This window comes from Impatiens glandulifera, chromosome 6 (assembly GCF_907164915.1).
Source record: "Impatiens glandulifera chromosome 6, dImpGla2.1, whole genome shotgun sequence".
Taxonomy (NCBI): Eukaryota; Viridiplantae; Streptophyta; class Magnoliopsida; order Ericales; family Balsaminaceae; genus Impatiens; species Impatiens glandulifera.
Window position 1 is genome coordinate 50,484,104 of NC_061867.1, and position 24,568 is coordinate 50,508,671.

General features: G+C 29.7%; 3 protein-coding genes across 4 annotated transcripts; all 3 read right to left on the reverse strand.

Annotated features, from left to right (window-relative positions):
• Window positions 1-5,445: 5,445 nt before the first annotated feature.
• Window positions 5,446-11,814, reverse strand: LOC124941228 (vacuolar-sorting receptor 3-like). Its single transcript, XM_047481514.1, has 11 exons — window positions 11,228-11,814; window positions 10,363-11,144; window positions 10,219-10,288; window positions 10,074-10,157; window positions 9,935-10,011; window positions 9,742-9,823; window positions 7,881-7,963; window positions 7,722-7,791; window positions 6,285-6,413; window positions 6,089-6,198; window positions 5,446-5,830 (listed from the first exon to the last, which is right to left on the reverse strand). Exons 1-11 carry the CDS (start codon window positions 11,526-11,528, stop codon window positions 5,729-5,731), a joined length of 1,890 nt encoding a protein of 629 aa, XP_047337470.1. The 5' UTR covers window positions 11,529-11,814; the 3' UTR covers window positions 5,446-5,728.
• Window positions 11,815-16,638: 4,824 nt separating this feature from the next.
• LOC124942763 lies at window positions 16,639-17,935 on the reverse strand. The gene is made up of 3 exons (XM_047483318.1): window positions 17,172-17,935; window positions 16,824-17,084; window positions 16,639-16,750 (listed from the first exon to the last, which is right to left on the reverse strand). Exons 1-3 carry the CDS (start codon window positions 17,862-17,864, stop codon window positions 16,655-16,657), a joined length of 1,050 nt encoding a protein of 349 aa, XP_047339274.1. The 5' UTR covers window positions 17,865-17,935; the 3' UTR covers window positions 16,639-16,654.
• A 2,689-nt stretch (window positions 17,936-20,624) lies between these two features.
• LOC124942038 (translation initiation factor IF-2) lies at window positions 20,625-24,360 on the reverse strand. 2 transcript variants are annotated; one of them, XM_047482445.1, is made up of 5 exons: window positions 24,209-24,360; window positions 22,648-22,879; window positions 22,240-22,285; window positions 21,665-22,160; window positions 20,625-20,827 (listed from the first exon to the last, which is right to left on the reverse strand). In XM_047482445.1, exons 1-4 carry the CDS (start codon window positions 24,280-24,282, stop codon window positions 21,673-21,675), a joined length of 840 nt encoding a protein of 279 aa, XP_047338401.1. In that variant the 5' UTR covers window positions 24,283-24,360; the 3' UTR covers window positions 20,625-20,827; window positions 21,665-21,672. The 2 variants fall into 2 exon arrangements, with proteins under 2 accessions (XP_047338401.1, XP_047338399.1); XM_047482443.1 differs by lacking the exon at window positions 20,625-20,827 and having other exon boundaries at window positions 21,464-22,160.
• Window positions 24,361-24,568: the final 208 nt, after the last annotated feature.

Below are 24,568 nucleotides of genomic sequence, written 5' to 3' on the forward strand. Positions count from 1 at the left end.
GAGTGAATGTCATGTTCACAGAGTTCTTCCCTTTTGAATTCCGATTACCCTTCCACCAATCTGGATACCTAATAAGTTTGAAACACCCTTCTTGGAGATGCCTAATACCCTTGTAGTTTAAACAATAAAGATTGACTTTCGAACTTGAATTTCCTCCCTTAGACTTGTTTTCATTCCACATCTTTTATTTTCCATATCCTCCTCCTAACTTAATAGACATAGTAGTATGATCCACATTTTCTTATCTGACATTACTAATTTGTCTTTTTTTTTACAGACAAAAGAGAAGCATATGCTCTATTAATATCTGGTGGAAGTCCAGAAACTAGAATTTGACTTCTCACATAGTTTGTAATTGAAACGAAGTCTGCTCGTTCTTAACTTTGTATCTTTTCTTGATACCCTCTCATAGTTCAAGAGTGGTCTCGGTATGCATAAAATCCTCTTTAATTTCAGGAATTAAATAATTAAGCACCCAAGACTTAACTAGGGAATCAATTTTAATTCATCTAACATAATCAACATCATTTTCAAGACAAACGATTGAACCATCAACAAAACCTTGTTTTGATTTTGCTGTCAATGATATCTTAATACTTTTACTCCAACTAATATAGTTTTTTTCTAGAGAAAAGTGTTATAACAATCAACATACTAGGGTTATCACGATATGATACGTGCAAATGATCATCCACGCCTTGCAGGCCCGAACCTGTTGTGTAATAAGTGAGGCAATTGCCTCAGGTCCAAATATTTTTGTGGCACCAAAATCTTCAAAAAAAATTATAATGATATATTCATGGGCTTATTTTTAAAAAGCCATAAATAATAATTGATAACATAAGCCCTAACTTAATTTGTATCCAAAAAAATAAAAATAAAAAATACTATCGTATTTGGAGAAAAGAATCGCACGATTTTCATTTATCAACAAAATCAAGGAAAAAGAAAAAAAATAAGAACAAGCATTCTGAAAAAGAAAAGAAAACACTTCCCCCAAACTCCAAGCCCGTCGTCGATCCTCCAGCTTGCCGGAATCGGAGCAGAAAACTTGGTCGTCTCCTTCCCTGAGCTCTTGGGCCTTTTTCGCTCGTTCCAGCCTTGTTTTTCGGCACTGCGCCACTTCCCACTAGAGTTCTTCCTCCGATTTCGGTGAGATTTTGGTTTGATTTACTTGATTATTTTTTGTTGTTGAGGACTTGTCTGGTGGAATAGTGGATTCACAATCTGTATCTTGCATTATTGCATAGCGGAAGTGCAATATTGTGGTTAATCATAGATTCATAGAATGCTAGTTAATCTATAAATTTTTAATGCAGATTAGTATTTAGAGTTTTATCAAGCATGCCTCCTATAAGAAAACAATTGTCTGGGGCAGAATAAAGAAAGAAAAAACAAAAGGAAGATGCTTTAATTCAAAGCCAAATAGGAAGCCTTAATAAGTATTTCACAAGCGATCAAATAGTAGAGCAAGTGAACCAGAACTGATCAAGCTCTTTTCTTCACTTCAAACTCGGTTTGAGCAATTTCAAAAGTACGAAGAAACCTTTGGGTTTTTATTTAGTTTGGAGAAGTTGAAGTCTATTGATGATGATGGTCTCTTGAGCTCATGTGTCAATCTTCAAAATTCTTTAACACGTGATGGACATTCCGATGTTGACGGATCAGATTTATTTCTAGAACTAAAGTTGTAAAGACATTCATTACTCGGAGAAGAAAAAAGAGCGATTGATGTGCTGAATTATTTGAAAACAATGGATGGTTGTTATCCAAATTCCTATATCGCATATCGAGTTTTGCTGACTATACCAGTTACTGTTGTATCTGCAGAAATGAGTTTTTCCAAATTGAAGTTAATTAAAACTTATATTTGCAAGAAAGACTAAATGAGTTAGCTATGTTTTCTATCGAGAAAAAAATTATTGAGAAAGTTGATTATGCAAACTTGATCAATACTTTCGCTTCAAAAAATGCAGGTTCGACACTGTCCTGGCCTCCAACATCCCAGGTTCGAATACATGTATGAATATTAAGCTTTGAGGGCACTAAGTTTTGTGCTCGCCCCAGGCCTCGAAATCTCAGGTCCGGCACTGGCGTCTTGCACCATTCTCCCTTTTGTAGTCGTTGTCGATTTCTCTCCACATTCTTGCAAATTTATTACAGTTCTTGTCGGACTTCTTTCAATTTCTTTTATGATCTTTTGCGTTTGCCGAAATCTCTTCACCTCTAGTTAAATTGCTTTCTTACTCTAATACCATGTAAAATCTTGAAGAGACTTTAGTAGAAGAAGAACCATAACTAAGCTAGAGAGAAATTAGGTTTATGATGAAATGAGAATTAACAAAAAGTGACATATCTTAAGGGACTACTTCCCTTTTATATATGTCAAAATATTATATTGATCCCTATTATTTTAGTTAATGTATAAACTAAATACTTACCTAATATCTTGTTTTATAACTTAGAAAAAAACATAACAATGTCAATGTATAAATTATATTAAAAAATAATTAAATTACAGACTCAATAAACATAGGCTAAACATAAATCATACATTTAGCAACATTTCATCTTATATGACCTTACACACACTTTCACACACATCTTATCATTCGTCAAATCAAACATCAATCTCCTTAATCGACCTCTCATCTTGTGACTCACACTTTTTTTACATGACTCTTTATCAACTCGGAAAACCACTCACCAATCTTAATTTCAACATTTAATCTTGTGACCTCACACACACGTTTATACTCTGGTCAATCAACATCTTATTATACATTTTTATCCGTCGATATCTCCTTCTATTATCGGTATTTTATCCAGATAAATTAACCACAAATCTCTACCTCGCATCTCATCATATTTACTCTTATCGCAACTTCTTTTACCCCCACTTCAACAAATATTAAGCATTATTATTATATTAGTTAGTTAAAAAGTTGAACTTATATTGTTATGAATGTCGCACGTTCATCAAATTTGTTGTTTAATTTAAAATATAAAGTCTTATTATCTTAGTTGGTTAAAGTGTTGCATTTGTTTTGTTATGTTACAAATTCAAAACATACGTATAACATTTATAATTTTATTTTTAACCGTTTCAAATTTATGGGCGGGTCAATCCACAATCCGACTCATGTATCAATTTACTCTCAGATATATATCCAAATTAACCACATCTCTCAACCCGACAAACCAATCAAATTCAAATTAAGCCTTATTATTATTATTATATATTAGTTAGTTTGAACTTATAGTTAGAAAGTCGCACGTTCATCAGGTGTTGAATTTAAAATATTAAGTTTTATTAGTTTAGTTGATTAAATGGTTGCACTTGTTTTTGTTATGTTCCAAATTCAAAACATACCCATAACATTTTTATTTTTATTTTTATCCGTTTCAAGTTTATGGGCGGTCAACTCACGATCCAATATAAATATTCATTTACTCTCACATATATATTCAAATTAACCACAACTCTCACCCAACAACAAAAAAATTCAAATTATATATATTTCTTTTGAAGACTCTCATCAAACCTAATTTGCCCATGTTTTAGTGGAAATCTAATTAAGCTATACTTTTTTTAAGTGGCAATTGAATGGTTAACAAATTTATTTTTAAATGATTCATTCATTTATATTCAAAAATTATAAATTACTTTATACACCTAATATAAACCTCTGATAACGAAAGAGAATAAAAATAAAAATGTCACAAAATATAAAATAAATAAAAAACACAAAGTGTGATTAACTTTATGATCAAATCAACTATCATTTATGTAACTAGCATGTATCCGTACATTTGCACGAGTAATAATATAAAAAACCATGAAAAAAAATATTAAGGTAAAAATATTTATGGACTGGTCAACCTACAATTCGACTCAAGTATCCATTTAATCTCACATATATCTAAATTAACCACAGCTCTCGATCCGACAATCCGGATACTTTAAAAATTAAGCATCATTATCTATATATAGATTAGTTAGTTAAAAAGTTAAACTTATATTGTTAAAATGTCGCACGTTCATCAAATTTGGTGTTGAATTTAAAATATAAAGTTTTATTAGCCTAGTTTGTTAAAGGGTTTTACGTGTTTGGTTATCTTGCAAGTTTGAACCATACATATAATATTTTTAATTTTATTTTTAACCGTTTTAAGTTTATGGACAGGTCAACTCACAATCCGATCCAAATATCAATTTACTCTCACATATATCCAAATTAACCACGGCTCTCGACCTGGGAATCCGAATACTTTAAAAATTAAGCATCATTATATTATATTATATTATATTATATTATATTATATTATATTATATTATATTATATTATATTATATTATATTATATTATATTATATTATATAGGAATATTAATTTTTTATAGTCAAAATATCAAGAACAAAACTTTTACAATTTCGATTTAAATGTTTGGTTAAAATTTCAAAATTTTGTACTCTTATAAAAATAAAGTAAAATTTTATTTATAAATTAAAAAGAATAATACTTATCAACTAATTTTGTAACCTCAACTTTTTTTAATATTATTTTATTATTATTATTATTTAGAATAATTTTATTATTAATTATATATATATATTAATAATAATATCTAGATAAATTCTTTCTTTTTTTTGAAAATGTTCCATTTAATAAAAAATCGTTTAAACAAACGATAAAAATATGACGTGAAAAAAAAAGTTGTGTACATTTAGATAAATTCTTCCTATTTGTAAAAAAACTTTGATTTTTTAAATACTTTGTTTATTTTGGTTATTGTTATAATTTGGATTATTTGAAAATAATAATTGACGATAATTTTGAGAAATTATAGAATATTTTTTGGTAAAAAAAAACTAAAAGTATTAAAATATAAACACCATAAAAGAAAAAATAGTCGAGGTTACAATCAAAACCTCGTATTAGTGGGGTTAAAACATGATCATTTAAGTTTACGGATCCAATAATGAAACCCCCATATGACAATAATAAAATAGTATTATTTTGAAAAAATAGCATAAGCATTTTGTCCTTCACAACTCACATCCTCCCTTCTCATAAGCATTTTACTGACTTGAATCAAGACTTAACTAAGTAAAGACAAATCAAACTATGACCTTAATCAAGTGCTTTCAATAAGAACACTCGATAACAATCCTATTAATACAAGTCTCATCTACCCAAATTGTGTAAACTAATAATAATAAACTTAATTTGAGCATATTTGAAAACTACAATAATTTGATTGAAAATTAAAACCTTCAAGACAAAGGTTAAAATTATTCAAGCCAAATTCTATTTTGAGCAAAAGATACAAACATTAGACAATTAAAACCGCATTCATTTCCATTCAGTGCTACTACTATTTACTCCAAAATTTATTCATTGGACATTATACAAAATTAAGAACACACAAAAAAAAAACATTCAGAATCCTAATTTTAAAGTTGTCTAGACAAATGAAAATATGCAACCAAGGTACATGTTATTACAATACAAACAAACAAACCAAAAGAAAAACTATAGAATGAAACAGAAAATAGTAATCATTCTTTCACTGTATCTGATCTCCTAAATCATTTCACAATCCTCACACACAAGTAAAGATGAGGATAATTTCTTGATTTGCAATTTTAACTGTCCTATGAAGTAGTTAGTTTACAGACATCACCCCATAAAAATATGCTTAACTTCCATGGCATCATTCATTCATTCATGCATGATTATTCTCACTCACATGATTTGGAACCTCAGATTGACTATCCAAAGGCATGTATTGTGCCATTATGGCTCGTATCTCCGAGTCCATGTATGACTGCAACCAAACACAAACAAATATGTATAATAAATCTCATCAATTCATCATATAGGGCATTGTTTAATCTAGGGTTATTTGATGTAGTTAATAAATAATTTCAGGGTAGTGATTTTTTGGTTGATGAGTATATTGTTTGATTGGACAATGAGTTATTTAAAATTAATCTCAAATAACCCACAAACAAGAATAAATTAATGGCAAAATAGTTTGGAGAACTCTTTTTGCATCTTGATTTGAAAGAAATTAGAGAATTACCCTCAATCTGTATTTATATATGCGGTATCCTCCAAATCCAGCTATGCCCAATCCTAGAAGAATCACCCAGAAAACAGTCCATGCAGATCTAACTTCGGTTGACCTCTTACCTGTAAATGGAACTTAAATCATCAAAATCTTCTTCAAACCAACTAAAAAAAGGGTCATATAAATGTTAGTCAAATTCTCATCTCACTTATGCATGTATCGTGGTCCCTTATATACAAAAGATCTCCACTGCAAGTGCAATCGTAGCTTCCCCAAGTATTCTTGCAGCTGCAGTCAGAGCACTGACAGGCTTTTTTATCTTTGCATTCATCAATATCTGCAAAAAAAATCAAACAAACAAACAAACTCAATTTGCTCATCATTCGTTTAGCCATGGAATTTTCACAAGTATGAAGGGACAGTTTTCTACAACTCGTCCAAAATTCATGGGTTGAATCATTATCCGGAGGTGTTTAAGATTCTGTGGTTTACATTACATTAAATGACGGTTTCCATCAAAAGACTATGCACTATATGTGTTTTCGGACTAGTAGTTTCATAAATCATTAAATTAGATATTCAAATAAATGAGTTTTGGGGAGAATAGAATCTCATCCAAACAGCCCTTAAATTTGCCAGAGCAATGAATTTTAATAGGAAACTTTATAAAAAGGTAATTGGTGACAGATAGTCTCTTATAATAAGATATCAGCAGGCTTAATCATCTGGATAAATAAAACACTGCCCTCATATAAACCTCAAGGGTCATTAAGTATAAATAATAATAAAATATTGATATTGTTGATCTTCGAAAAACAATAGAAGTTCTAATAGTAGGAAAGAAACAAACATCATATTTGCTCAATTCCTTCATAACCAACTTCTTAATATTGCATTATATATATATATATATATATATATATATATATATATATATATATATATATATATATATATATATATATATATATATATATATATATATATATATATATATGTCTTTGTCAAATATGAAGTATAGCACTTGTAAGACAAAACAAGAATACACAAAGTATGAATCTTTGTTGATCTTCTCATCCATATTCATATATTAGATCTCAAACAATTTCTCTAATAATTGAAACTTCAAGAAAAATGAACTTCTGAAAGATTGAAAATAAATAAATGATTTGTACAGCAGGAGTAATGGTCCCAAGTTCAAAATTGATCAATGAAATGATGTAACAGTGGTTGACATAGAGATAATGGTCATTTTTTGCAAATTGAATTTTGCTCCTTAGAGTAAACTCAATCTAATATGGCTCCTTGAACTTGAGAAAAATATGATTTAGTTTATACAAATAAATAACTCCATTCTCAAATGAGTGAAATGACTAGTTCACATACAAAAAATAGATGTTAACAAGAACCTATTTGGAAACTGGTATTTTGTCCCAATCTTTGTAACAATCACGATCCCCAAGTTAAAATTGAAAATGAAATTTTCCATTTTGGTAGAAGATTGTTTTAAAGAACGTGATTCAGATCAATGTGAACTTTTGGCTTCATTTGGTATAAAGATTATATAGTTTGAATCATGAACCTATCATAAAATGTGATAACAAAAAGGCTTAATATGAAATTGTAACAACATGACCAATCTCACCTTCACAAGTTTTGACACCATCACCTTTAAATCCTTGAGGACACACACATGTGCTGTTGTTCGCTGCATCCTGGTCATAGGTGAAAGCTTGTGATTAATAGATAATTTATTGACAAAAAGAAAATAAAGAATAAAAAAGATTGCAAGTATAATAAACACCAAGCAAGCTGAGTAGGAAATCCCATTTCTAACTTCATGCCAGCAACCGCCATTATTAATTTTGCAACGTCCAGGTCCACTAGCTGTAACCAAAATGGATCAAAATCATATAACATCTAAGACAAAGCAACTTCGATAACTAATCCATTGGAAGTTAGGAAAATATTGGATTCAAACTTAGAACAAAAAAAAATTACATTTTGTCAAGAATCTGATTATAAAACTCACGCAAAACACAGGTATTGGTGATATCCGTGTCACAGAAGTCCATTGAAGACACTCAAATTGTTCATTTCTCAAAATTAAAAACTAAGCCCATTTTAATTTGATTATTTCCCATAATCAAATTAAAATCCTGACATAGAAGTGCCAGTTGGCTCCACTAAATTTAGGTTACATACTATTCTGAAACATAACTTAATTAGACATATATTCATAAATTTGTTGGCATTTTCTCGTCCAAACCCCTAAACTTAGATCCAGCTCAAAAAATGTTTCCAAATGAGTATAAACCATTTCAGATGGGCTCAAATTATGTCACAGTTTTGGGGGTTGCGTTCAAACGTTACAAACAGTTTTGGGGTTATTACTTATTACAAAGCCAGTATTGACATATTAGGTTGCTTCGGTCCAAGGTTAGACAATGGGACAGCTTGAAGAAGCATTTGGCATGCCCAAGAGTGCCTAGCATTTTAATTGATTCTTTTACAAAAGAAAATTCATCAAAAACAACATCTAGAAGTCCTCTTGTACATGATGGTTTTAAAGCAGTCTGAATGCTATTCCCAACCTATAGATTTCTCTCTATACGAAACTCAACTTCTCACTTCTCTCTTCCCTTTCTCCACACTTTTGTCAACATGACAAAGAAAAAGATACATTTAGCAAAAAGTTGATTCAAAACATTTACTGTAGCATAATCTAAAAATTGGTCAAAACATCACTTTATACATCCATTTTTCACCTAAACAAATTTCATTTAGTTCAATCACACACTTTTCATACCAAATGCAAACAAATCACATTCACTTTTTACGTTGACAATTTTTAAAATTGATTGTGATGATGACAAAATACTAATTTCAAAAATTGGCCAAATGTAATATGGATTTGAACCAAATTAGCTTGTGTTATGTGTAAGATCTATCTTTTTCTCAATTTATGTGATGGAAGAGCTTTCTCGACCAAGAATGAGTGCATAAACTGAGACTTAAGAATTCACAGTAGATCAACCCACCAGGTAGCTCAAGTGGCAAAATGTCTAATCTAAGAGACCAAAGGTCTCAAGTTCTATTCCCAGTAAGAACGCTTGTGCTAACCTCCCCAGAGAATAAACCCGGGTCACCCAAAAAAAAAGGAATTCACAAACACTTTCTGATTCGAGATCTAGACTAGAAATCGTGAATTTGAGTCTAAATAAGATATGTTTTCAAACATGATCATTTGAATCCACATCCAGTTTAAATACTTCTATTCTTTTTTTGTGACCCGGATATTTTCCCGGTCATGAATCTCTTTAAATCAGAGTGTTCTTAGCGAGAATCAAACCTAAAACCTATGGTTTCTTAGGTAAGACGTTTGTCACATGAGCTACCCTGGTGGGTTACATCCAGATGAGATACTAAGACAGAAAAAATAAAAATGTTTCCAAATTGTATCAAAGGATGGACATAAAACATCTTTGGAAGATTGAAGTCAGGTTTTTAGAAGGAAGTCTCTATATTCAAGTATTCCGTGAGGTTAACCATCGCAAATGAGTTTTAAATTATTCTTGGATATATCTTCACGACAACTCTATTAATACAAAACTTTAACATTTCAAAATAAATAATAATAATAAACAGTTGGTTAGATGCTTTACCTTTGCAATTGCTGTAGCCATCTCCCTTAAACTGCACACCATCAATTGTAGGACATTCACAGACCCTTCCTCGGAAAGTATCCTGATTACAGAAAGTGTATGTGTAAGATATCATACACATCACCAAATTATTATTTTATTTTTTTGCGAATAAACACCACAAAAAGTTTAATCACTACCGATTCGATATTACCTTACAAGCTGTAACATTGGTTGCCTTATCTTGCCAACAACCACCATTATTATCCAAACATTCATTTGTCTCAACATCTGCAGTTAAAGAACAATAAAGCCTCCTCTTCCAAAAAAAAATTATAATCATTTAAACCTACCCCCACTCAAACACACGGCTGGCTCTGTAGTTTCTTCGAAACCAGCACATATAGCCTTAAGAACAGCACCCTTCTCCAGCTTCCCTGAAAATACATAATTTAGATGAAAAAATGAAGAAAAATTCATAAATTAAGAGACACAGACCTCGATACTGTCGGTTATTGACAACAAGTGTGGGTAAAATGGTGACGTCGCCTCGCGAACCTTTTCCAATCTGAAAAAGGAAAAAAATTCAAAATTTTCAAATGATACAAATAATTAATGATGAACAGGCCAATTCATACATACTTGAGCATCTTGTTCTTCTTTCAGTATAGAATTATCAGCATCGGCATTAGGATCTCCCATACACTTATCGATTCTTTTAAGATCAAGACCTAGAGATTTAATAACAGTCTCTGCACATTCCTTATTATATTTATTCTCCTTCATAGGACACCTAATCTGAAAATCAGTCACATAATCCCACCATATCCATGGCTTCTTCGTATCATTCGCTTCTTTAAAAACACAAAGTTGCCTTAAATTCTCGATAACCACATCTTTCCCTTCATACCCTTTACTGAAATCCTGTTCTGGATCAGGAGCACAATATCTTCCATGGTTTATACACTGAGATTTACACTGTTTGCTGATCGTAAAAGCTTGAGGACAATACCAAGTTATATAATGTGGGGTGAATTGAGTATATCCTCCTTTTTCGAGAATTTGAGAAGCTCCTTTAAAATCCTTAACGAACTCCATCAACATATCGCATTTGACTCCGCATTCATCGTTGCTGTTCGTCCAGAGCTCGTACTCAACTCGATCATCTGGGTGGGGAACTGCTTCTCTCCAATCGAGATTCACATTCACCATTTCACCACTATCAATTGCCTTCTTCAACCTTTCGCCAAAACTTTTGTCAATAAGTGCAGACGGGATCGTTATATTCTCTATGTACTTTGCAGATGAGATATCCTCTTCAGGTGTATCCATCGTTATCAAAGCTTCATCAATATCATCCGCAACAAGAACAGCTGAAGCTCCGGCATTTTGTGCATTCCACACTTTCAAAGCGAAAAAACAATCTGGGCAAGAACAATTTGAAATAAAGATTTGTTTTTACATCTGAAAAGAATCAAAACATGCAATTAATTAGATCGAACTTTACCTCCACGATCGACGAGCACGAACTTAGGCAAAGAACCGGGTTTAGCCTTGAATGAAATCCCAACTTCATCAAAGCTTTTACATCCTTTACGATTCTCTTTTGGATAAGATACAGCTCCAGCCATACTTCCTCCGTATTGAGGAATACCAAAGTTTCCAATGGCGCTATCGTGAGTTCCTTTTATGCTATCAGGTGAAGTAACCGTCAAACTGTTCTTCTCCACTACGAATCTAGCAATTGCAGATGGGTATAATAGACCCAGAAGTAGAAACCCTAAAAAGAAGGGTTTTTCTAGACCCATCTTGCAGGAACGTCGGAACAAGAAATTAGGGAAATCTGAGTATTGATCAGAAGAAGGGGATAAAAGGGTTGTTTTAAATTAGAGAAAAATGGCGAACCCAGATGAAATCTAAGTAGACTGTTCCTTCTTCTTCTTCTTCTTCTGTATAAAAGAGAAAATATATGTATTTGGTTTTCAGTGTTGAGCATTCATCACAGCGTGTGAATTTGGGGAAACACAAAGGATATGAATTATTAATAGTGAAGCTTTCTGTTTCTCTCTCTAGAATATAGTAATTTTGATAATATATAATCTAGTAAGAGAAAAGATTAATCTTTTGAGTCCATGGAAGTCATGAGAAGGTATTGTTTACAAACCCAATTGGAAGAAGACAAATCATGTAGACTCTAGATAATTGTCTATTTTTACTATTTCTATAAATAAAGAGAAAATTATAATGTTTAAAAAATTAAATTAATATTAATTATTAAATATTATTTTATCTAAATTAATATTAAAATAAGACATTTTTAATTATAATTTATATTGGGTATGTCTATTTGTCCAAACATAAAAATAAAAAATAATTTATTCTAATTTTTATAATTCAAATAATCCAAATCATAAATCTTAATTGGGTTGTTAGTTCAAATTGTGTTAATAATACTTTCACAAGTCTTTATTTGTTATATAAATAAGATGAAATTATTATATTTGAAGTTGTTTTTATATTTTCAATAATAAATTATTTGATTTTATATATATATATATATATATATATATTTTTATTTTTATTTTTGGAAAACAACTTAGTGCCATTTCATTAAAAAAAACTCAAAAAAGGAAAAAAAAAAATACAAAAGTTTAAGATCAGATCTAGACAATTTCTAGATTTGACAATGAAACACTAATTGAATTACAGACAATAACAATAATCAATTAGCGCTTACAGCGTTTTTACTTTTATTCTACTTGTGACATTCTCAAACGAAATATCCCATATATGGCAGAGATTTCTATTCTCTTCATTCTTTTCGATTCCTCTCCAGGATTGAATGAGTGCATTTCCATCTGAAGTTATATCTCTCCAAATATCTCCAGCGGTTCTACTTCTTCCACTGTGAGTTCTTGAATTTCTTTCTTTCCAGATATTGTAGATATTTTATATTTTATATGGAGGATCAATTACAAGTATCATCGTATAATTTATACGAGTTTCTTACTATTTCGGTTATATATTTAGATGATTAATAAAATATTTTGCAACGTTGCTTATCAATATTTGGTAGATATTCTTCCGACATCGTTTTATTAATTTAGTCGTTTGCTTTATTTTAACTCTCATTGTCTTAACGAGTTCGTTTTTAAATAATCATCAACAAATTTCATTATTATTGGATTTTTTTATTTAAAAATTTTAATTTTGTAAATTTTGTTATTTAATACTTAGATCATTAATTGTTTGGATTGATTTGGTAAATTTTATTTTGTATTATTTATTAATTATTTTTTTATATATATTCATGTAACTGACAATTTTGATTAAATAAAAAAAAATATATAAAAAATATAAAAGGATAAAAAAATTGTTTTGCTTTTTGTGTGAGTTTTTTTTTTTATCTATTGGATCATTTTTTAATCTAAAAAAAATCAAATAACGCCCACATTTGATTAACACTAAAAACTTTAATTCCAAATTCCAAATTCCAAGATTATCAAATGAACAATTAGAATTTAGAGCCCATTTGATATATTAGCTTTTTTTTGGATTTTTTTTATTAGACTCATTTATCACATTTTTTGGTCATTTAATTCATTTAATAAAATACTAAAATATTATTATTTTATTTTTATACATTTAAATTTCAAATAAAAAATATTATAATCATTTAACAAATTAAAAGACTAAATAACCTACTTTTTCATCTAAAAATAACTTAATTAAAATTTTCAAATAATCCAACATCAAAGATGGCTTTTCTTTCTTTTTTGGGGGACAAAGTTATTAGTAGATTTTAATGGTTGCGTATAAGGATTATTTTTTTAAGTTAAATAATTCAAATAGAAAAATACAAAATATGTAGCTTAGATAGAAACAAATAATATTTCATAGAAAGGAAAGAGGTGAGATTTGTTGGGTCAAATGGGTAATGTGAAAAATTAATTAAAAATTAGCAACTTGGTTTACATAAAATCTAATGATTTGTTTCATAGAATTATCTATAATTATATTATTGAGAATCATTGTCAAGTGTGACATGTCTCAAAATAATTTGTATTTTATTGTAAAGGTATATGATACAATTTCAAAGTTATAAACATAATTAATTTTTGAATAACATTTTAAATGATATAATAATAGTTTTTTTAATAGTTTTTACCCATTTTATTAAAAATAAATTTTAGAGGTGATATTTAATAAATAATAAGTGTAAACAATGTTTTTATTATTATTAGGATTTGTTTTTACTATGATAAAAAATAATAATAAATCTGACAAAATCATAGAATTCCATACTCCAATTGTTTAATGAATAATCACGTGTATGTTATTAATTATTATAAATGGCAATATGACAAAAAAAATTATAATAATAATAAAATATGCCCGTATGAAGCACTCCTTTTATTAAATCTTAAGAGTTGTGTATATACTATTTTACCCCTCATAAATAACAAAGTATCCCATTTCAAAACACTTATATGTTTATATATCTTACAATGTTTCAAAATTAAATTTAACTAATAAGATTTTCGTGCGATGCACACGAATAAAAATATATTGTTACAACGTTCCACGTTCATTAAATTTGGTGTTGAATTTAAAATATAAAGTGTTATTGGCCTAGTTGGTTTAAAATTTGTACTTGTTTTGGTTAGTTGCGAACACAAACATAAATATAGTTTTTTTTATTTTATTATTAACCGTTTTAAGTTTATGGGCGGGTCAACCCCGAATTCGACCCAAGTATCCATTTATTCTCACATATATATTTAAATTAACCACACAGCTCTCGACCTGACAATCCGGACACTTTCAAAATTAAGCATCATTATATATATATATATATATAGATTATAGACAGATTTATAAATTTATCAATTATTTTTCATCTAAATTTAAATATACAAATTAACACTACAAAAATAAAATTTAATGAGATCATAGGTGTTTTAAGACTTTCCCTCAAGAGAAAGAACTCTTAAAAAATTATATATCATTTCTTTATCCATCTTCCCCTAAATTTAATTCAACTATATTTTTTATAAAAAATAAAACAAAATCACTCCTACATTTTGTTTAGATATTTTTTAAAAACGACTGTACAAAATTTTACTTTTTAAGAAAACTCGTTTTCTTGTTTGAACATAGGATGTTAGCACGATCTCACAGTCATGACATTCACTTCAACTTATAACGGTCTAAGTGAGAATCAAACCCGTCACCTTTGATCTTAAAAAAAAAATTGGACAATTTCTCGATTTGTGCGTTTCGTCCTTGCGGAGGGACATGTTGATCTTCCAATTTTATCGGATGTAAAGAGACCCTTCAATCTTATATTTGATCCTATCTAATGTTGTTTTTTAAATACAAGCAAACTATCGATGTTCAAACTAAAACAACACTCGAACTATCTATAAAAACTAAAGAAAGACATTTTCTCCCCAATTTATCAAAAGATTTGGATTCTTCTATTAAAAAACATATAAAAATCATAAACCTCTTCAAGAAGGTGAGATCATCCAATGGACAAAAGAGGAACTTTCCTTATTAACAATAAACCATTGGAAGCAACCAATGCAATTTACACAAAAGGAGTCACATTTGTCTCCTCATTCTCTATTTTTTTAACCTGGGTTTTCAGTTTAGAATAAAACCCATATCAAATAAATGGATACAAAAAAAAAAAAAACTCAATAATGAGAAGAACCATAGTTAAGATTCTCCAATGCAAGAGCAGTCCTCTCCACATGCTTCAAAAGAACATCATATATCTTCTGTTTAATCCTTCCACAAGCTTCCATTTCAGAATCTTCCACAACAAAATCATCATCTTCACCATTCCTTTGATCTTTAGTACTATTTTCCTCTTTATTAATACAATCCAACCAATCATTAACTCTCTTAATCTGATACATCAATCCAGCAATCCTAGTTTCAGATTCTGTCCATCTCATCTTCAAATCAATTTCATCCAATACCTTTTCTACATAACCCATGAACCATTTTCTACTCAAATCATGCAACAAGTTAGCCATTTCAGGTGTTCTTCCCAGTCCCAAACTGGTAGTACTAGGCTCATCTAGAACCGCGAATTCTCTCTGTTTCCACTGCTTGTTCACACCACACATGATCTTTGGTTTTGTGCCTGCTCTGTTTGAATTTGGAAATGGTTTTGTGGGCTTTGATGATGATGATGATGATAATGATGGAGATGATGATGATATTGATGGTGGTGGATATGGGGAGAGGTCTGATTCTAAGGCGGATTTGATCCATGATGTTGCATTCTTTTTGCGTTCGACTGCTAGGTCTAGGACTCGTTTGATTGAGGCTGTGCTGTTCATTTCAGTTTCTGATGTTCTTACTGGACTAATGTTTGTTAATGATTGAACTATCAGTTTGGTATTGTCTAAATCACATTGAAGATTGAAGAACTTTCTTATATGGGATTGGGCATCCTCATTCTCATGCATGTTCAGATCTGAAAATATGCTGCAAATTCCAAAATTAAAGGTAAAGAAAGTGAGAAAGAGAATAAAGGATTTTTCTTTAACACAAAATCAAACTAATTCACATGCCTTTATTTGATACCACAACCTATCATTTTATATTAATATATTTTTTAAAATAGTGTTTATTCTCTAAAATAAGTTAGCATCACCTCTACAATCATGACATTACTTCAATTTAAAGCGTTTTTAGAATTAGAGTTGGATGGACTTAAGAAAATAAAAGGAAAAGTTATGAACAAACGAGTACATAAATCTATGTCATTTTTTTAAAAAATAGAGAAAAAAATAGTGCACTAAATTAAAAAGAAAAATAGGGATTCATACATTTCTACTTTACAAAAATTATTATTTTTTGGGTGGGCAGAAGCTCATTTATTTTGGGTGAGAGTCAAAAAAGCTAAAGATATTCTTTACCATAAGCATTTGATCACTCTCTCAGCAGCACAAGCTTCTTGCAAGGACTCAACAGCAGAAGCCAAAGCTGCATCTCTTTGTTTAAACAGATCCTACAAAATTGAAAACCCTAATCACAATCAAATTCTAATCCAAAAAACATTTTTCAAACCTCAACTAATATACCTTTCCAAGATTTGACAAGGGTATAGGAAGACATTCCCATGAAACCATACTATCCATACACTTCTTATTGTTAACTAATGTAGATAATGAACCAAGATTAGAAATCTCATCAACATGGTTAGTTTTCGGCAAAGGGATCTTTCCACCCTTTGGGGTTGAAAGCTTAGCCAATTTCGCAGACGAAATCACTGTTCTTTTCCTCGAACAAATGCTCGAATTATCATCCGAACTGTCGTATCTCGATGACCTCGAAGGAGAAACCTGTCTATTTTAAGAAAAACAAAATTAATCTTACATTCTATAGTTTCAACTTTCAAATAAATTTCTTGACAGAAACTACAAACTTACACCAGCACTTCTACTTCGAGTTTTTGATCGAATTGACTTGTTACTAGATATTGATGATTCTAAGATCTCTTTAACTTCCATTACTTCAGAATCAATCCAACTTCTTCTCTTTGAATTCCTAGAAGAAAAAGAAACAAAAGATTTGGGACTATCTGAATCAGAACTGTCATGTTCAAAGTTTCCACTCTTTTGATCTTCTTCCCTACTTTTATCATCAATCTTCCCAATCAAACACGACTCAGATTCAGAAAACCCACGAATCAAACTCTTCTTTTCATAACCCCCTTTCTCTAATTCAGAATTCTCAAGAAACTTAACCAAATTAGTCATCGGAGTAATATCCTCCGGCGAACCTTCACAAGGTCTCCGACCAGGAACAGGCATTACACCATTTAAGATAGGAACAGGATAAGCTGCCTCAAGTTTTTGAACATAAATAAACTGACCCAGTTGAAGATTATTGTTCAAGATCATCTCATCTTGTTCTTGAGGCAATGAAACATACATTGCGTTTGATAAATCAGAAACTTTCAAATAAAACCCACGATTTGGCCAGAGATTATCACCTTCCAAAACAGGGATTATACTTCTGATCTGCAACGAAACGGGTTTTCGAACTTCTTCAGAATCTAATCCTTCTGATTTCATATCTTCAACGAGCTTTAACAGAACCCCAGATTTCAATGAACCCATTTTGTTCAAGAAATGTAACAGGGGAATTGATTTTTTTTTCAGGATTTAGATGAAAATAAGAACAAAGACGAGATGGGTGATGAATATTATATAAAATTAGGTTTGAATTAGCGTGGAAAGAGAAAGAATTGTTCAGAATTTGATGGGCGAAAAGGATGGAAATGAGAAAGAAGTGATTTTGATGGGTTTTTAAGATATTCTGAAAATTGGCGGTCGGAACCGGAATTAGTCAGTGGACCGGAAAATGCGGGATGATCGTTAAAACCGTTGTCTAATATTATTTGAAAAATATTCTAGGACTGGTTTGGTTTCTAGTTTTATTTTAAACCAATGTACCGACGTAATCCAAATCGAAAAATATGATTTGTTTGTCGTGATCTATTCAGGGGTGTCAAAAAAATTACGTTAAAAATGTGACTTGAATTTTTTTTACTAATTTAGAAAAAATTAACAAAAAAAAAAAAACTCATCTTCATCTAAAAAATTTAATCAAATATGTTATTTATTTAAATAATTAGATTAATTTTATATTGTAATAAAAATATATTAATTAAAATTATGATGTTAGAACAAATTATATATATATATATATATATATATATATATATATATATATAATCACTTTAATAAGAAATTTATTTTAAATTATTATTATGTGGATATTTTTTAATTAATATTGTTTCATTATTATTAAAATTAGCTTATAAACTGTCAACTATTAATTATTAATTGGATATGAACAAATATTGAAATAAAATTTTAATCTCATATGTGATACATCTAATCTGATGAATATAGAATTTTGAAGCTAATTTTATATATAAAAAAAACTACTCATGTCATTTAAATTTGAACTTATAAAGAAAATTATTTTAGAAATTAACTAGTAATGTCATTTCAAATAAGAACTAAAAATTGGCCAGACAAAATAGAAATGTTAGAAAAAAATAATTCTAAAAATATTATAATGGTTTGCAATCTAATTAGTCTGTTTATGGTAACTAAATTAAATCTTAAATTCAAAGTTTCTAGAATTATAAAGATTTTGGTGGATAGTATTTTGACATATTTAAGTATATATTGTCTTAATTCTACACAATATTTGTCTTAATTTCTTTTTATATTATAAGTTAATATAAAATTATTTTTATCCGAGTAGCCTTAATTTTAATGTATTTTCTTGATAAGTATTTTTTTTTTCTTCTAAATTTCTTTGTTACAAATATTAATTTTCAAATATATTTATATATCATTGTGATAATATGAATAATATATGAACTACATGCATCCAACTAAAATGTGATAATAAATAAATTATTGTTATTTAAGTTTTAAATTAACCCTTATTTGATAATATTTTTTTATGTAATAAAAACAATTACTATATTATTGATATGACTTTAAAAAGTTGTCACAAATTTCATATAATTTTTCAAATGGTACTAGTGGTCTTAACCTAATTTATAATTATTATTTTTTATAAAAAAAATTAAAATATAATATTTGATTTCACTAAAAACGTTATAAATATGAATTTTTCATTAGTTTTATAAATAAATAAACAAAGAAATGAAACTGTTAACAGCACCACTAATTATACTTTATTCTTGTAATAGTCAACTATATAATTTCAAAATTCATTAAAAAAAATTAAAAAGAATATTACCCAACAACCACTTGACATTTTAAAAATACATTATATATATATAGAGATTTTGGAGATCATGGTTTTTTAACTGGGATATGGAATATGACCTGTCTAAAACTTGGATTTGTTTGAATTGAATAAACAATTAAGAGGTAAAGTCAAATATATAAACCCTAAATCTTAATTCAATCACGTGAGAATTTTAAATGAAAAACAATTAACCATATGCAAAAACTTCCAAATTTTATTTGTTTGGTTTAAAGTGAAAACTATTTTACTCAATAAAACTGATTTAAGTGATTGTTATAACTATAGTAATTTGTTACCATATTCTATAAAATATTATTTTAAAATGTTTTGTTAGATTTTCATTTTTTACTATCATATAAATGATAAATGCTCTCATTTTATTTTTCTTTTGGGTTTATTTTTTAATTTATTACATTTTTACTAATTATTGAAAACAGAAAAGAAAAATGAAGTCTCAATTGTTGATCAAAATAAAAACTCGAATTTTAAATTGGGTGACATAATGCTCGAAATATTCATAGTTCTTTCAGACTTTCTTCCAAACTAATGCACTATTTTATTTTTCAGAAATAATTTATTACATTCGTAAAAAAAATAACAATTATATCATTTTTTAAACTATTTTCACCCATTATACAATTTTAAGCAATTTGAATCATATTGAGTAATTTAAAATGAGTATATTCAAATTGGTAAATCATACACAAAATTATCTTTTTTAAAAATTTTCTATTCAAGAAAAAAGAAAAAAATATATTCAAAAGTAGGTAAATATCATTTTATTTAAGGACATAAAAATTAATTAGAAAAACGTCAAATGATAAATTAAAATAAAAAGAGCCAAAACATAAAATAGTTAAAATTATTAGTTATTCAAATTCTAACTAATGAACAAATTTTGTGGTACAAAATTTTAAATTAATCTATTCAAATTAGGCTAGGTCAAAACATGTGACTTATTTTTCAATCCTTATCCAAAAATCCATTAAATCGTTATCGACTTGTCATCTTCTTCAAGCCAAAGCTTAAAACCATTCATTATGAACAACAACAAATCATCAAAATATTCAAGCAATTCAATTTAAAGAGCAATATGGAAGGTCTGATTCCGATTCTTATAAACGCGTGGAAGAAATCTAAGCCACATCATACTTACCAATTCTTCTCTGAAGGATCCAACCGTAGCTACCACCGGTTAATGGCGCCGGCCAGAGATTCCTCGGATGACTCATCGCACCACCGCATTCAATCGGATTTCGTGGTGGCCGATCGCCGATCAGGAAGTCTAAAACAGAGGACCCGTCGTTAAAGATCCGTATGGGAAGATGATGTTTGCTTATTCGAAAAAATGATTATTTTCTAATTCAAATTCACATTCACATTCATTTCATTATTCTACTTGTATATATGTATTTACTATGCATTAATCTGAAAGTGTAATGTATATAGTAAATACATTTTATTGATTGTGTAATTTAATTGTGAATATTATTGTTTTAATCAAATTCATAATGTAATAATATCAATTTTACACATCCTCTAAATTGCAAAAATTAGAACAATTCTATGGGCGACATAACCTTTTTTTTTTATATATTTGTTTTTGGAGAAATAATAATGTATTCATTCTAATTGATTTGATCAAGCATTCTCATTATAATTTTAATTTTAATATAAAAGAAAAATGAGATATTAATTGAAACGAAATAGAAATTCCTGTTAGATTTGAGAATGTGTAATGATAGATAATCGTCCCAAAACTCATACCCCTATTCAAATATTTTTCTCTCTTTAATAATACAATTTTGATGAAAAAGTGATTATTTTGTTCAAAAGAAAAATTATATGACAATTCTTTTTCACTAAATACAAAAATAAAATGATTTGAAGAAAACTATTATCCCATTAGGCTATTTCAAGTTCAAAAAAACTTGTCAAAGAAAAAACTATTCTTACATGAGATCAGTTGAAAGATTTCAACACAATATTTCTTAAAAATCCAAAATTAAAACGTTAAACAGTCATTACTAAACAATTTTTCCACGAAACAAGAAATTGCATTAAGATGGAAAAAAAAGAAGTAAACAATTACAAACACTGAAAGAAAAGAAAGGAAACTAACCAAAATCGTTAAGACGCCAAGAGTGATTCAATCTTAGCCGTCATATCTTCATCCTTCTTCGGGCTAGGACTCCGATTAGCCTCATCAAAAAGATCATGTTTCCATTTCTCAACCGCTCGAACCCCATTCCCCCTATAACCACCGCCGCCACTACCACCTTGTCGACTATTATCCCTTCCCCTATTATAATAACTGTTTTCACCGCCACCAAACCAACCTCTAGACTGAAAACCCCCATTCTTCTTATCATCCCGCCTTTCCCTCTCATTCCTCTGACCAACAACTTCTTTACCGCCATTTTCATTGGCAGTTGGCGAAACCTTCCTCTCTGTAAAAGTTCTTTTCTTTAATGGTGGTTGATCGGTTTTGTCACTCCTATGTCTTGATCTATCACTGTTTCCTAGTTTCGAGTCATATGTTGAAACTGAAACTCGGTTGTTTGGTTTCCTGTCGTCAAGCTTTCCCCTCCTTGAAGAATCCTTCCACCTTCCATCATCTTTTTTCAGAAAAACAAAATGGATATAAATATTTATTGAAAGAGTAATCTCCGGGGTCTTAGTATTGGGGAATCTTACCCTTTGAAGCTCTGTCGCGCCCAGAATTACCACGGTGCTCGTCGTGCTGTTACAAGACATTGCAAAACAAGCCCTAGAAAATTTAGTTTAATAGCAGACAGATGATTCTATTTCTTATTGAAGCTAAGAAATAAACTTCATTGTAAAAATCAAACAAAATCAACAGCCTAGAAATTTGAAGAAAATGTCAAATCAATGATTATTTGGGCCTTTTTGTTTGATCTAGGGTTATTTGAATCATTTCTAAATGGTGGTTATTTCCAAATAACCTTGTTTGATGATATATGTTACAAAAAATCAGGTAATTTGAGTAAAAAGATATGAAAGATTGAGATTGTTGATTAATATCAAATAACACATATCAAACAAGTTGGAATTGCATAAAAAAAATCAATTAGTTCACACCACCTGAGAATATGACTTCAAGTCAGAACGATCCGAAGAATGCTTAGTCGGACCTTCTTTATGTTGTCCATCATCCTTCTTGTTAGGTTTTTTGTTCCCAGCTCCAGATTCCAACTTAGAATCCGGGTACTTTGGGTCATCAAGGGGCAATGCATCTTGTAACCGTCGATGGTGCTTTTGGTCTCGGTCTGAATCTTCAGTTGCTATTTTGACATCTCTTTTCGATCTCTTGGGACTAAGAACATTATATTAGAAACATAATTGATGTTAAGATTAGATCCTGTACCAAAATCCAAAGCACTGTCATTGAAACTTAAGCTGACAAGAAAAGAAAATTACACGCGAAATATAATGATGACTCTCGTGATTGTCAAGCAATGTCGATATATCCTAAATGGGTTGTTCAGTTTTTTATGGCTTTTGTTAACATTGAAGCTGCAAACAAAAACTATGTCTTCCTCTATAAGCAAAATAACTTACATAAGAGACTACTAATGTCACTTGACCTACAAAATACCAATTACTTAGCAAAACTGAAGTTGTTACCAGTGGGAGCCAGCTGAAACAACGGCTCAATATCAGTTCTAGTTGACATGAATTGTCTTTTCTCTTGTATTTGAACCTTAGGCCATTGAGCCTCGGTCTTCTTCTCTGCCTATCAATAACTGTTTTCTCTATCGATCTACGAATCTACCTATTTCTTAATCTCAAATTCTGGTTGTTTGAGTTACTATTCTATTAGTGTTGGAGTGTTATTAAACAAGATCATTACAGCTTCTTGAGCAGGATCATTACAACAAATTCTAAGATAGATAGAAAATCTTAGCTTCATTGTTAAACAATTTCTCTTCTAATGCAATATGGTATCTTCTTCAGTTTGATTATTTTCTCCTATATGAGTCTCTAAACTCTTCTCTATTCTTTATCTTGTTCTTGCTTACTCTACTTCTTCACGAGTCTTAAATCCAAAGTCTCTATTGAGAGACACATCTAAGCTAGGAACTAAGAAATTGCAAAACAAATCTTCATCTAAAACGATTAATCAATCATCAAATTACAAACGAACAGTTTTCATCAAGAATTAACTAGGATAGCGCTTGAAAATTCCTCAGGACTAAACAATCGGTAAAAACTGTTCAAATATTAGGATTCAACATAACATTTTCTCTACTAGCTGTCATGGACAAATCGAGGTAGCGGATTTACGAATGGAGAAAGTACGGTGACGATTAAGTTTTACACATTCTGCAGAATTCATAGAAGCAAATGGACCTAAGATGTTATGAAGTGAAATCTATCATGAAACTACGGTAACGGTTGTCGATTCGATTAAGTTTACACATTCTGTACAATTCATAGAAGCAAATGGACCTAAGCTGGTATGAAGTGAAATCTATCATGAAACTACGGTGACGGTTATCGATTCGATTAAGTTTTTTACACATTCTGCAGAATTCATAGAAGCAAATGGACCTAAACTGCTATGAAGTGAAATCTATGATGAGCGAAGTCGGAGATCTTGGGGAAAATATAGAGAAATCTGAAAGAGGAGAATGAAAGGTACCTGGAATCACGTTCGGGTTTGGATTGATGGCGTCTAGATTCAGAGTAACCTCGGTCGTCATCTCTTCGAGACATCTCGTCTGTGTAGATTTTGGATGGAGGAGATTCTCTCACTAGGGCTGCTGTTCCTTTTCCTACTCTTTGAGGTTAGTCCTCATAGTTATTGTAATAAAATGGTGAGATTAACAATTTAAGATACAATCAAAATAAAAATAACAATTATTATGATAAAGTTTAGTGAATAACTATATCCTTTATATGTATTTTCTTAATCTTATATTTCATAACATCATTCATTTTTATTTTGAGATTAAAACATCAATAAATTGTACAAAAATAATATATATATATATATATATAT